The following is a 13,593-nucleotide window of genomic DNA, read 5'->3' as shown; positions in this document are numbered from 1 at the left end:
CACAAGCGCTGATGCGCCAAGCACGTGGCCGCGGTAGGTTCTTACCATAGACGCCTGGTGGTCGTCCTCTTTCGACGACGACTGCTTGGTTTCCCGCCGAATACACAGTCAAGCTTCCAACTTTGAGTCCGATTGCTATTACACAAACCTAACTTGAACATACGACGCCTTACATGCCCAGTTGACCACCAACACTCCAGTCAGCCACAGGACTTTCTTCGAACCGAGGGGAGGAGGACCTCAACGCTTACTCCCAACCCTGACCATACTAGACGTCGAGCATGAGCACGCAAGGAACCGCATCCTCCGATTACTACGACAATGATCCAGAATTTCTCAAGGCTTTGAACGAGGCCGTCATCGACATAGATGACCAGCAGACTGCTCCCTCTCGCAGGACTCCGCCGCCTACTGAGCGACCGACTCCCGCTAGGCTTCCATCCTCAAAACGAGCACGCACACCAGACAGCGATGAGGAAGGGGTGAACTATCATGGGGTCCTCGGTTCTGTGGGCGCCGGTGGTCATAACACAACATACCTGGACAGTCACACTTATGGAGCGGCTCGTTTCGGGGAATTTGGCGAGTATATGGCAAGGAAGCGGGCCAAGCTACAGGTCCAAAACGCTGAGATGGACACGGACGAGGCGGATGCGACGCTGAGAATATTCAAGGGGCTACAGATTTATGTGAGTTTGCGTCAGTCTCGTGCTAGTCAGGAAGGAGATGGTTGACCATTCAATTTACATGTAGATCAATGGATGGACTGAACCATCCGTTCAGGACCTGCGCGAGCTTATCATCAAACATGGTGGCATCTACCACCCTTACCTGGACAAGAAGGGCTTGGTGTACGTGGTGTCTACGGTGCTCAAGTTGCTGTACTAACTGAAACCCTGTAGAACGCACATCATCACATGCTCTCTGACACCCGCTAAAGTACGCGAGTTCAAACACATGAGGGTTGTTCGTCCGGAGTGGTTGGTCGAAAGCGCAGAGGCGGGACAGCTGCTGCCTTGGCAAGATCACATTTTCAGGGCTGGAGAGCGCGTAGAGGCCTCTCAAGGCAGGAAAGTCGGACAACGATCGCTGTTCGACGGGTTTGCGTCTCAGGCAGTTGATGCTACGCGTAAACCTGGTCCGTCTGCAGCTATGCAACCAGTTTCAGCCTTCGTCGCGGATGCACAACCCGTAGCCGGGCCCTCGCGCATTGCAGACGCTGTCACGCCTCCGAGCACACCCCCTCGTACACCTAAGAGCAAGAGAAATGAAGAGTCCCCTCGACCGCTCTCCACGTCCGACCCGTCGACACCTGAACAAGCTTCTCGCGTTCCCGGTTACGCTGCACACAAGTCGAATATCGCCGCTCAGCGAGCAATGGCCGATCCTGCATGGCGGGCCGCGCACACGTCAGTGGCCCCGAACTTCATCGAAGGCTACTACAAGAACTCGCGCTTGCACCATCTATCGGCGTGGAAGGCAGAGCTGAAGAACCTCGTCGCGGAGGCCCAGGAGCGCATCGAGGACGGTACTGCATCTACGTGGGGCCGTATGCCGGACGGTGATGAGAGCGCCGTGAGCAAGATCATACACGAGAACATCGGTGGGAAGGTGAAGTCTGGCGGTGACGTCTCTATGAAGGGCGCGCAACTGGTCATGCGGTCACCAAGAGGAAAGGGAAAACCCAAGGCGACGGACGACGAAGAGCGGGTCATCATGCATTGCGACTTCGACAGCTTCTTCGTTTCGGCTGGTCTGCTTGACCGCCCGCATTTGCGCGGGAAACCTGTAGTCGTGTGTCATTCGCAAGGGAATCAGGGAGGAGCCCCGAGTACTAGTGAGATCGCCAGTGCTAGTTATGAGGCGAGAGATTTTGGCATCAGGAGTGGAATGAGGTATGACGCTTACCTACATGGCGGATTCAGTTATATTGAGTCGACCCCTTGCAGTTTGCAACAAGCCCGAAAGCTATGTCCGACCCTCATGACCGTTCCATACGAGTTTCAAAGGTACCGTAGCATACTCTTCTCGTGAAGGAATGATCTCTCATAGTTGCAACAGATACAAGCAGCTCTCGCTACAATTCTACACCATTCTGATGGCGCACGCGGACGACTTGCAAGCTGTCTCCGTGGATGAGGCGTTGATAGACGTCACGAGTAGCGTGGACAGGATCAACACCGAGTTGGCGCATAGTCAGGATTCGAACTCCTCGCTTGTCGATCCCGCGAAGGATTTCGCAGAGGCTATTCGAGCTCAGGTGAGGAAGGTGACAGGATGTGAAGGTAAATCATTCGCTCGCGATTTAACTGCCGTGCATAACTGAATGTTCCTCAGTCAGTATAGGCATTGCACACAACATCATGCTCGCCCGAGTCGCTTCTCGCCGAGCAAAGCCTGCTGGATCCTTCCACATCTTCCCTCACAACGCGCAGGAGCTGCTCGCTCCTCTGGACATTGACGACCTACACGGGTTCGGGAGCTCAGCCCATCAGAAAGCGTTGGAGAAGCTCGGAGCGACTACCCTTGGCGAACTCGCGAAGAGGAGCAAAGCTACGTTGTGCGAGGCTTTGGGTAAGGGAACGGGCGAGACGCTGTACAACGTGATACGCGGAATCGACCATCGGAGGCTCGAGTCTGACAAACCCCGTAAATCCGTGTCTTGCGATATCAACGTGAGTCTTCTCACTGGCTGCTCCGGGATTGCGTACTCATATCGCTCGTCTAGTACGGTATAAGGTTTGAGAACAACTCGCAAACTGAGGCGTTCATCTTCCAGATGGCGGAAGAGGTCGCGCGGAGGCTCGACAACATCGACATGCGCGGGCGATCTTTGATGTTAAAGATTCTGAAGCGGGATCCGAGTGCACCTGTGGAGGCACCGAAGGTATGTTAGCCTCTTCTTGTAGATCGTCTCCTGCTCGTAGACTGACATGATCTGTGACATAGTTCATGGGGCATGGGATATGCGAATCGTTCAACAGGCAAACACCGCTGATTGCGCCTGGCGGGCACGCGACGAGCGACGCCAAGGTTATCGGAGAACACGCATCGAGACTACTCAAGGGCTTCAACTTCGATCCAAAAGAGCTCCGTGGTATTAGCATACAGATCCAGAAGCTCGAGAAGGGTCCCGCCGCTACAGTCTCAGGGTCTGGGCAAGCTGTACTCCCCTTCAAGGCGAAGCCGACTAGGGCCGCGGTTGAGCCCGACCCGACATCTTCAAAATCACAAGCGAAGCGCGATGTTCAAGCAGCTGGTCCTAGCATCGTTGTAGAACCACCATCGCAGGATGAAGAGATTCAAATTGTCGAACGACCTCCCAAACTCATAGGTGCCACTGTCGCAGTCGATCTCCCGTCCTTCTCTCAAGTGGATATGTCGGTGTTCGATGCCTTGCCTGATGACGTGCGAAAGGAGCTCGAGACAGAGTACAACCGTCGGTCCACCACACCTGCTGCCGAAGCCGGACCCTCTCGCAGTCGATCAGCCTCCATAGCCGAAGAGCAGAAGCTCAAGATCACCGTGAAAGGCACGAACGTCAAGCATATCACACGGCAGCTAGCACCAAGGAACAGGACCGGTATGTCTCCGACCAAGAGCACGCTGTTCGCGAAGCGAGACGGGCCTTCCGGAATTAACGTCTCTGAACGGGACCTACGCAAGCTCGATATCGACCCAGAGGTCTTCGTGATGTTGCCCGCGGACGTACAGCGAGAGCAGCTAGCCGCGGCACGAATTGCAAAGGCACCGGGGGCAGCCGTATTCCACGAGCGAAAGGTGCTCAAGCCAAAGAGTCGATCGAAGTCCCAGTCCGTGCCATACTACCGGCCGCCCGCCCCGCGAGCGAAGTATATCGAGCCGCCGTTCCTGAAGCAGCAGGGCAAGGACGAGAAGCTCTACTTCACCGAAAAGGAGGACGTGCAGCGCGTGATCGAGACGTGGGTTGACGGGTTTCGGGAATACCCTCCGAACCAGAGGGACGTCGACTACTTCGCGAAGTACCTTGTTCAATGCGTGGATGGCTTGGGGTTGAGCGATGCAGGTATCGAGAAGGCGGTCGCAGTTGCACGTTGGTGGCTCGTGCTTCTGCGGAGACGCTATGGAGTATGGGAACATGCTTCCGAGGCGACAGAAGACAGTGCCGGGCGAGTCACTACAGAGGTCGTCGGCCGTGCATGGTGGAAAGCGTTCCGAGAAGTCAAAGCCAAGATGGATGTGGCTGCGAGGAAGAAGTACGGTGGATCCTTGTCCATTAGATGAAATGCGAATTGAAACGGCCCCCGCCAGTCTGCATGATACATAGGTAATACTTGCAAAATCCACTCCAGCATGAGTGCACTGTGGAATTGACAACACTCCTTCCAGTTCAGGTCATTGCATCGAATTCAAACCTGACCACCTGCCTCTTTTGGCTCAGTCAGATGAAGATTGGCCGCGATTTACTTCTCAACAGGCGCGCTGCATCGTACCCCTTCACCTAGGTTATCGTCGGACGAGGTTGATATGTTGGACGGATCGCAGCACACAAGCTCTTCGCATGCTCACGACTTCGAGGACGCTAACAAGACCTACTATGATAAACATGCTCACAAGTATGATGAGCGGCCCAATGCGAAGATCTTGGCGCGCAGACTCGCTTCTGCGATTCGCCAAATGTATCCCAACTTGTTTGATGAAGACAAGACGACGTTGATGGACTACGCATGCGGCACCGGTATGGCCACTCTCTGCTGCATGGATCTATGCAGAGGCTGACAGGATGAATTTGCAGGTCTCATCTCTCGGGAGCTATGCCCGTATGTCAAGTCGGTTGTAGGGGTTGACATCAGCCAAGGGATGGTCGATCAGTTCAATCTTCGGGCCTCGAACCAGGGGCTTGTCCCGGAAGAGATGAAGGCCGTATGCGTTGACTTGAAGCAAGACGATCATGAACTACGCAGCACGAAGTACGATGTCATAGTAGTAAGAGACAAGATGCACTTCGTGATTCGCGACGCTCATATTGAATAACAGTGCTCTATGGCCTATCATCACTTTTCATCCATAGAGGATGTGACGCACCTCCTCGCCTCCTTCCTCCAACCTGGTGGCTCCCTTCTAGTTGCAGATATCTATCGGAGCACTCTTCAGACGGATATATTCCCCCACGAACACGACGCTGGCGGTGACGAACACATCGTCGCCCACCAACGAGGCTTCGATGAAGAAGACATGGGACGGGTCTTCCAGACGGCAGACCTCGTGTGCAAGGACTTCAGTGTTGTGACGTCGGGGAAGATGCACGGGAAAGACGTCGATTTCTTTGTTGCGTGCGGCGTCAAGTCCGCTGCAGACTCATGAAAATGTTGCAAACCACTTACTCAGAGTTGGTGCGGATGTCAAACCATGTATGTCGTATGAATGCTGGGTCTCTTGCGGCCCATTGGGATGTGTCGTCGCACGTTCTAGGCTTGGCCAGAAAGAAAAAATATTGCGTGTGCCGGGAATCGAACCCGAGGCAGGGCCACTAAGTGTCGTACTGAAGCGCTTATATGGGAAGACCCTATGTTACCATTACACCACACACGCTAGTAATGTGGCGCTATTCTGTTGTATGATCGATCGGCTGACAGCTGCCGACGGTCGATCGCTCGGCTTGAGCAAAATATGATTGGCAAGGTGGCGGTGGCGGCGGCCGAGTAGATGTAGTTAGGGTTTGACGAGGTCAAGCCCTTATCTTGCTTGCTACCGCACTGTCGACAACAGACAGTCAAGACCAATGTCCAGAATGACTGTTGCTCTCAAAGAATCTGTGCGGCCAGCTGTACTCACGATTGCGGGTTCAGACTCAAGCGGAGGAGCGGGAATTCAAGTAGAGCACCGCTCATTTCTTGGTCGAAAGCGTCAGATATTCATTTGAGATCTAACGTCTGTAGGCTGACCTCAAAACATTCACTGCACTCGGATGCTATGGTTCCAGTGTCATAACCGCGTTGACGGCCCAAAACACGACGGGCGTCCAAGGGGTCCACCCATGTCCCCCAGAATTTGTTAAACAACAGGTACGCAGCGAATCAATATAATGCACGGTATCTCACACCTCGGGCTTAGCTACAATCTATACTAGACGACATAGAGCTGAAGGCGATCAAGACTGGAATGCTGCATGATGCTAGCATCGTTCATGTGACCGCCGAAACGTTGAAGGCATACTATGGTGCCAGTATACCGCCCCTCGTAGTCGACCCAGTGTGCGTTTCGACATCCGGGCATACGTTGCTACAATCCGAGGCCGTCGCGACTATGGTCTCCGAGCTCTTCCCGCTCGCCGCCCTCATCACGCCAAACAAATCTGAAGCCGAGCTGCTGCTCTCTCATTGCGGCTCGCCCTCCAAATTGGAGAGCGTAGAGGATATGTTGCCTGCTGCCAAAACACTGCTTTCTACTGGGTGTAAAGCCGTGCTTCTGAAGGGCGGGCACATTACGGCGACGATGAGCGAGGTGAAGAGAATATCCGCGGACCACCCAGAGATACAGATTGTACGTGAAGGCCTCCTAGGCGGGAACATGGAGATCCTGCAGATCTCGGAGGAGGACCCGTCGTCCAAAGCGCTTGTAATCGACGTCTTGCAAGAGGCGGACTCGACTACCTTGTTTGTCCGCCCTCGCGTTGAGTCGAAGAGCACTCACGGGACGGGCTGCACGCTCTCCTCTGCATTAGCATGTGCGTTGGGCCGCGGGAAGGACTGTAAGTAGAAACTATCTCCGGCATCTGCGTCGTTTGATCTGTGTCCGCTTTCACAGTTATCGAAGCAACACGATCGGCCACGGTCTACATTCACCTCGGCATCGAGACCGCGGATCCTATAGGCCAAGGACACGGCCCTCTGAACCACATGCACCCAATCGTGATACGCAGTGTTCCGCAGTACGTCACAATTGTCTCCAACAATGCCACTTATTAACATCGCGTTGAAGACCGACACCGAGCGTGCCGCATCCGTTGACTCGCATCCTGATTGATTCTTGTCGGGAGACATGGAAGGCGTACGTTGAGCACGAGTTCGTCAAGCAACTCGGGCAGGGAACCCTCGCGAAAGAGTGCTTCCTGCACTTCATAAAGTGCGCAGCATGTTCTGTCGCATTTGCAAAGTTCTGAAATGACATACATGGCATGCAAGACAAGACTACCTCTACTTGCGATATTACGCGAGGGCATACGCGTGAGTCCATGACCCATGACAAACAAATTGTGCCGATTGTTGACAAAGGGTCACCAAGATTGCTCGCAGCGAAGTCGTCGACGTTCTCCTCTATACAAGCGGCCACCGCTACAATCATCACCGTCATCAACGAAGTCACCATGCACCGCGCATACTGCGCACAATGGGGCATTACCGAAGACGAACTGAAGGCTACGCCGGAGTCGCCCGCGACAACTGCATACGGCGCATTCATACTTGACACCGGGCTACAAGGTCAGAGTGCCCCCGTTGATTCATCTGCGTTCGTCCCCGGCTTATACTTGACATAGGTGACGCCTCGCGCTTAGTGATGGCCCTTGTCGCCTGCCTACTCGGCTATGGCGAGGTCGGTCTGTGGCTGAAAAAAGAAGCAGCGCGGCCGGACAGCTGGGTGAAGCTGGAGAACAACCCCTACAGAAAGTGGATCGACGACTACTCCGGGGAGGACTACCAGAAGGCCGTAAAGCTCGGGCTAGGTGTGCAGGCTGCTCTCCGTCGGCCGTGTTCAGTCCGCTGACCCGTAAGGCGATGTAGACGCGATCGAGGCTATGGCCGTCGCTGACCCCCCGTCGCCTGTGCGATTCCAGGAGTGGCAGAGCACTTGGGAGCGATGTGTGCGGCTGGAGCAGGGCTTCTGGGATATGTCTATGGGCCTTCTATAAGCGTCGAGGAGTGTAAGATCTATGTGAAGGATGACGGATGAATACACGCAAATGTACAATAGTAGGCCAGTGAAATATTGACACGACGCGGCGAGAATGGTTCACAAGAGAGTCCATGTACAAGCATGGGGGCTACCATCGAGCCGTCAAATCAAGATTCAGGTTTTAGTGCCTACATACGTCGACGTCGGCGCAATTGCATCTCTCATGCCCATCGCCAACGGTGCCTCCCTTGGTACCCAGCAAGCTCATCTTGTTTGCGAGTTCTTCGGCACCGTCGTCTGCAGAGGGACTACCCAATGGAGATTGCAAGCCCCACTCGCCCTCCAGACCGGAAATTACCTGTGATATGGGCGGTCTCTTGTCACGGTCGCCATCCCAGCAAGCTTCCATAAGGGACCAAATGGTGTCGGATAGCTCGGGAGAGACGTCTTCCACAGGGCGCCGGGGCCTTGCACCCTGCACCACTTTCATCATGACGGTTGAATCCCTTTTGATTTCCGGGAAAGGTATCGTCGCGGTGAATACCTAGATTCCTATGATTAATGCATCCACCGACAAATCATTTTGCGGCATACCTCCCACATCACCATGGCGTAGGAGTAGACATCGCTCTCCTTGGTTGGCGCCGCGCTCGTCAGATCGAACTCTTCTGGGAGGGGTTGTGCAGCTCCGGCGACATCCAGCGGATCGTTGAACGAAACCCTGTCACGTTGGTGACAGTGTTCATCGGGAGTTCTAAGCACGATAGCCTAGTCCGGATCTCCTGCAGAACGGTTTGAGTCGATCTAGGCTCGATGAGCCTTAGGAGAACTATCACGACAATGATGTGTCTGCGAACTGGTGCAGGGGCAAGAGAGAATCTGAGAGTTGTGAACCCATGTCAGATCGTACGCGTCCCCTTATAATCCGATTCATGCATGTTACTATATTTTCCCGTGCCTGTGAGGATGACGGGTGTCACAGTAATGAGCTAGCATCTGCTCAAAGGTTGTTCGGCTGAGACTTCCATGGGTACGTTGTATGGACAGAACTCGTGTGCCTTGCGGCGCTGCTTGACGGGCCTTCAATGGACCATGAGATAAGACTGATAGCAGAGGTCTCTGTTAATCACGGCGCGAATAGACGTTCATGAGCACACCTCTTCCCGGTTATGTCTTATTCGGCTCTCCCAATCCCGCCCTTGTATTCGCTTTCATGTTTCATCTATGATAGGACCAACCGTCAGTGTTCCCGTTACGTTTCCATGGTGAAACAGTGCCCTAGCTTCACAATCCGACATCACACGACGTACCACACAGTGGTTTGGGGTCTGAAGCAAGATCGACATCCCCCATAACCGAACGTCCGATGCTTACTAACTTATAAGCAGCGTTATAAACTCAATTATAATCGCGCATTTGCACATTCACGCGACAGTACGGCACTAGGTCCGAGCCACCTTCTGTGTCGCTGAAGGATTTGTGGCATGCCAGCCAAACAATGTGCCTGCGAGATCATCATCTTTACACTCGCAACCACACGGAATTAAAGACGTACCGATGACAGATAGACCACACGAACCACACGAACAATGATGTTGTTCAATTGTAATGCCTCACTTTCGCGCTTGTTCCGAGACAACAATTGCTTGAAGAAGCCGGAATACGTATGTTGCGGGCTACTCCGAGTCGAAGGTGTCCTGAATAGGTAGACGATTCCCTCGGTGAGGACAATCCGAAGGCCGAGTCCAAAGGGAGTGGGGAAGCGTTACAGCTCGATGCCCGCGTCTCGTTCACTGACCACGGTGTAAACGCAATTGACGTCAGGACGTCAGAGAACCCTGCGGGCTTGGAGCCCCTGAGAATGCTGAGCAGATTGCGTGGTTGATATATCTCTCGTTCTGGTGTTAACGTCATAAATGTGAGCAACGGGAATGCACAGTGTGTACAGGTGGACCTGAGAGCAAAATGAAACAATAGCAAATGACAATGCACGACATCGCCGACACAGACGTCGTCACATTTGCTTATGCATCAGATAACGGCGAGGAGGGGTCTCGAACAGAATCAACGGTCTCTGTTTCAATGGCAATCTCAACCTCAGGACCAGCTTTGCGGGCCGCGGCGACGACAGCCTTCCCCGTTTTCACCCTTGTTGTTGTGCCTTTGCGGGCGCTCGGGCAGAGGCCATCATTGAGCTTGCAGGTATCACATCGAGGGCCAACGGGGAGGCATATTGTCTGCGTAGTCACGGCATGAGCGGTAAGGGTAGGCGGTACACTCGAAGCCTTACCTGGCCAAATCCTACCAGAAGTGCATTGATCTCGGGATGTAGCTCCAGCGGCAGCCATGACTGGAGGTTGAGGCTACAGGAGTGGTGAATGTGAGATTGAAAGGAAAAGATGAGGGCGGACTTACCGTGTTTCCTCAGGGTTCTTGGTCGGCGGCTTGTGCCAGCCCAGCCTGTTGGTGATGCGATGAACGTGCACGTCAACTCCTATGCCCACGTTCCTGTATTAATCGGTAAGCGACTCCGCGGATGTACTGAAGACTATCGCTGCCCACAATTTCCACGCGTCTTGCAGGCAGAGAAAGGCCATCTTCGGGCCAACGCCTGGCAGGGAGCAAAGTTCGTCTACCGTCTTAGGAACATCGGAGTCGAAATCATCGCACAGCCGCTGTGCGGCTTGTTTGATATACCTGAAAATCCGTTCAGCCACCAGTATGGCCATCGTAAGGGCACAACTCACTGCGTCTTGCGTCGCCAGAAAGCGACCTTACAGATAGCGTCGGAGATCACGGAGTCGTCCGCCCTGACAAGTGCATCCACACTGAGACTACCACCAACAGCCTCGCGCAACTTGCCGACGGCCGCGAACGTGACTTCGTCCTTCGTCTGGGAGGACAACATGAGAGAGATCAAAGTGGCAAACCGTTGATTCTGGAACATGCATCATTGAGATGATGTCGCCCAATGCGAATACGAACGTACTCACCTGCGGGATAGTCTCTTCTAGCTGTGCCCTATTACAACCCATCGTGTCGACAGGAGCCACAATGCGGGAACGCATCTCCTTGATGGCATTGTATGCTTCGGACCAACGGGCAGGGGTTGGATGCGGTGTCTCCAATGCTTGCTTGATAGGTTTCTGCTTCTTGGGAGATGTGGTACCTTCCCTCTTCACTCGAGTCGCCGGCTTGCGTTTACTGGTCCCTGTGGCTGGCGCGTCCACTGCGACTTGCAGCGTCGTCTCCTCGAGGCCTTCGAACTTCACCAATAAAGACCGAGCGTCATCGCGAGGCTCTGATGGCCCGCTCTCGACCTTTATGCGTTTTGACCGCCGCAGGGTCGTATGACTGCTTTCGGATGTCGGCGTGAGCGTCGAAACAGGGCTGCCGCTTAGATGCTCACTGGCACGCAGGAGTATGACGGGAGAAGCACTTCTCTTCATCGGAAGTCTACGTGATTGGAATCCTCTGACTGATGGTAAGCGGCAACGAAGCAGTGCCAGCTTTTGAGCGATTTTGACAAGACGTAGTAGTCGAGGTCAGTTTGAACAGGTTTGAACTTTGCCGCACATGACCCAGAAACAAGCGCTCAGAAGTACCGCTCCCGAAAAGGTAATACAACTGAAGTAATCGACGATATGCCCATCTCGAAGTGTTCATGATCAATGCCGTAGAAGGGAGCAATGTTGGGATGGGTGAGACATTTCCCTATCGTCGCCTTTTTGACGATATTCTGTCATTTAATGGCTACTACAACACTGCACACGAATCACTGGCAGAACGATGGCAGCACAATGCCAATGGTAAGATGTCCCGCGTCATGAGCATGATCGGGAGGGCGTCATCCTGCATTCGCGTGTGCCAACAGTCGACGGAAATACTGTCAAGCACGCACAGAACGAGGCTTAATGGTCTGAGCCTAGACATATTCAAATGCTCTACTCACCTGTGCCAGTTCCTTGCCACTGTCCGAGTCGCAGGGAGACCGCTAGACCGGCATGTCCTCTTCTTTGCGTGCCATGAAGGGCTGTTTCCGCGCCGCCTTCTATCTGACGTCGACTTCTTCCTGCACCTCTACGTTGAGCAATGGACCTGGAGACGACTCCCCTTTCATTGCCGCACCCGAACCTTCGAGCCGAGACATTGCTGTCGACCCAGTAGGGCAGAGACCGTCATTGAGACCACAAGATTCGCACCGTGGTCGTACTGGAAGACATATGGTCTAAGTGGCATGTCAGCATGGTCGCTGGCCCCGGAGGTCCGGAGCCCATCCTTGAATTCCGACGAACCTGGCCGAAACCTACGAATAGTTTCGTGAACGTCGGGCGCAGATCCTCTGGAAGCCAACCCTCCAGGTTCGATCTGTCCAAATGATCATCAGACGCTCGCGTGCAACTTAGTCCATGGCCGCCTTCATACCGTGTCTCCTCTGGCGTCTTCGTAGGACGGTCATGCCAGCCAAGCCTATTTGTCACGCGATGAACATGTACGTCCACACCTACTCCCGCATTTCTGCGATACGGTCATTATGTGGCCTCGCGATCCAAGGTCCTTGTGTAGACGTACATTTTCCACCCGACATGGAGTGCAATGATCGCCACCTTCGGACCGACCCCAGGTAATGAGCACAGTTCGTCGACAGTTTTGGGGATGTCGCCGTCATATTCGTCTTGTAAGCGTCGTGCTGTGCGCTTGATGTAGCTGCGGATCATTGCGATTGTCAGCAGCTATCCTTGAGATGATGAATGCCAACTTGGAGCATCACTTACTCCGTTTTGCGACGCCAAAATCCGACTTTGCATATCGCCTCTGAAACGGCATCGTCATTTGTCGCAAGAACAGCATCGACGCTCAAGCTTCCGCCGACTGCCTCGCGCAACTTGCGGACAGCCGCTGATGTGACTTCATCCTTCGTTTGGGAGGAGAGCATCAGCGACACCAGCGTCGCAAAACGTTGATTCTGCAGCATCGAATCAACCATGAGCACGTGCTAGAGCGGCATGATATTTACTGACCTTGGGAATGGTTTCCCCTAACTGCGCGGCGCCAGCACCCATGGTATCAACCGGAGCTACAACGCCTGAACGCATCTCTTGGATTTTGACGTATACTTCACGCCATCGCGCCGGGGAGGTGATGAGTCCTAGGTCCCGAGGGATTGCTCTCGACCTCTTGCGGGGGGACGACGCATCTCTAGCTGTTCTGCGACTCTTGCTTGGTCCTGAACTGCTCGACTGTGAGGAGGTCAGTGCGACTTCACGTCCTATGTTACGGTCGCGGCGGACCAGTATTGCACCAGCTCCTGCCTCATTCGATTCCTGTTTCGTGGCCGCCGCGTCCTCGACGCTGTCATCTCCGACCACCGAAGGTGCCTCAGTTCTGAGGCGTTTGGACCGTCTTGAAGAGCACAGGGCCTCTGTACCTTTTGGCGTTTCATGAGAAGTAGGCAGCTCAAACAGTGTGACGGCTGAGTGGTAAGAACTCGTTCTAGATGTCAGACTTGTCTCGGGCGGGGGACTGCGCTTCCTGGGCCTGAGCATCGACATGTCGACACAAGCAACTCGTAGCTGATGTGGTATGCCAGTGAAGACTAGGCATTAAGCGCCTGTCGCGATGGCGGACTTTGTGGGTCCACAGCGCCAATTCGGGATAGGCATGTGAACGATGGTCGCTCTTCGGAGTCTTCCCTCTCTAGACTTCCCTTGACCTCGGATC

The 13,593-nt window shown here is 54.1% G+C and overlaps 5 protein-coding genes and 1 non-coding gene across 6 annotated transcripts; 3 read left to right on the top strand and 3 right to left on the bottom strand.

Moving 5' to 3' along the window:
* The first annotated feature begins 75 nt into the window (after positions 1-75).
* On the top strand, positions 76-4,586 carry C8Q71DRAFT_204350 (DNA repair protein). Its single transcript, XM_047916991.1, has 9 exons — positions 76-689; positions 754-851; positions 903-1,895; positions 1,950-2,009; positions 2,062-2,285; positions 2,338-2,675; positions 2,729-2,887; positions 2,950-4,306; positions 4,369-4,586. Exons 1-8 carry the CDS (start codon positions 282-284, stop codon positions 4,261-4,263), a joined length of 3,594 nt encoding a protein of 1,197 aa, XP_047783516.1. The 5' UTR covers positions 76-281; the 3' UTR covers positions 4,264-4,306; positions 4,369-4,586.
* C8Q71DRAFT_204343 (S-adenosyl-L-methionine-dependent methyltransferase) lies at positions 4,417-5,450 on the top strand. The gene is made up of 3 exons (XM_047916990.1): positions 4,417-4,717; positions 4,775-4,965; positions 5,017-5,450. Exons 1-3 carry the CDS (start codon positions 4,507-4,509, stop codon positions 5,341-5,343), a joined length of 729 nt encoding a protein of 242 aa, XP_047783515.1. The 5' UTR covers positions 4,417-4,506; the 3' UTR covers positions 5,344-5,450.
* Positions 5,451-5,474: 24 nt separating this feature from the next.
* On the bottom strand, positions 5,475-5,571 carry C8Q71DRAFT_t9. Its single transcript has one exon. It is a non-coding gene; the product is annotated as a tRNA-Gly (tRNA).
* A 124-nt stretch (positions 5,572-5,695) lies between these two features.
* C8Q71DRAFT_204259 (Phosphomethylpyrimidine kinase-domain-containing protein) lies at positions 5,696-7,971 on the top strand. The gene is made up of 9 exons (XM_047916988.1): positions 5,696-5,854; positions 5,919-6,044; positions 6,094-6,730; positions 6,787-6,910; positions 6,961-7,104; positions 7,164-7,205; positions 7,264-7,460; positions 7,517-7,702; positions 7,761-7,971. The coding sequence occupies exons 1-9, from the start codon at positions 5,762-5,764 to the stop codon at positions 7,886-7,888; spliced, it is 1,677 nt and encodes a 558-aa protein (XP_047783514.1). The 5' UTR covers positions 5,696-5,761; the 3' UTR covers positions 7,889-7,971.
* Positions 7,972-9,427: 1,456 nt separating this feature from the next.
* On the bottom strand, positions 9,428-11,428 carry C8Q71DRAFT_204267 (DNA glycosylase). The gene is made up of 6 exons (XM_047916989.1): positions 10,866-11,428; positions 10,620-10,810; positions 10,435-10,569; positions 10,288-10,380; positions 10,163-10,235; positions 9,428-10,109 (listed from the first exon to the last, which is right to left on the bottom strand). Exons 1-6 carry the CDS (start codon positions 11,319-11,321, stop codon positions 9,897-9,899), a joined length of 1,161 nt encoding a protein of 386 aa, XP_047783513.1. The 5' UTR covers positions 11,322-11,428; the 3' UTR covers positions 9,428-9,896.
* Positions 11,429-11,576: 148 nt separating this feature from the next.
* On the bottom strand, positions 11,577-13,467 carry C8Q71DRAFT_732966 (DNA glycosylase). Its single transcript, XM_047922298.1, has 8 exons — positions 13,164-13,467; positions 12,894-13,112; positions 12,648-12,838; positions 12,445-12,579; positions 12,298-12,390; positions 12,168-12,240; positions 11,825-12,100; positions 11,577-11,758 (listed from the first exon to the last, which is right to left on the bottom strand). Exons 1-7 carry the CDS (start codon positions 13,422-13,424, stop codon positions 11,924-11,926), a joined length of 1,149 nt encoding a protein of 382 aa, XP_047783512.1. The 5' UTR covers positions 13,425-13,467; the 3' UTR covers positions 11,577-11,758; positions 11,825-11,923.
* Positions 13,468-13,593: the final 126 nt, after the last annotated feature.

This window comes from Rhodofomes roseus (assembly GCF_022264815.1).
Source record: "Rhodofomes roseus strain CIRM-BRFM 1785 chromosome Unknown C8Q71scaffold_2, whole genome shotgun sequence".
NCBI classification, from domain to species: Eukaryota; Fungi; Basidiomycota; class Agaricomycetes; order Polyporales; family Fomitopsidaceae; genus Rhodofomes; species Rhodofomes roseus.
This window is presented reverse-complemented; position numbering and strand designations above follow the sequence as displayed.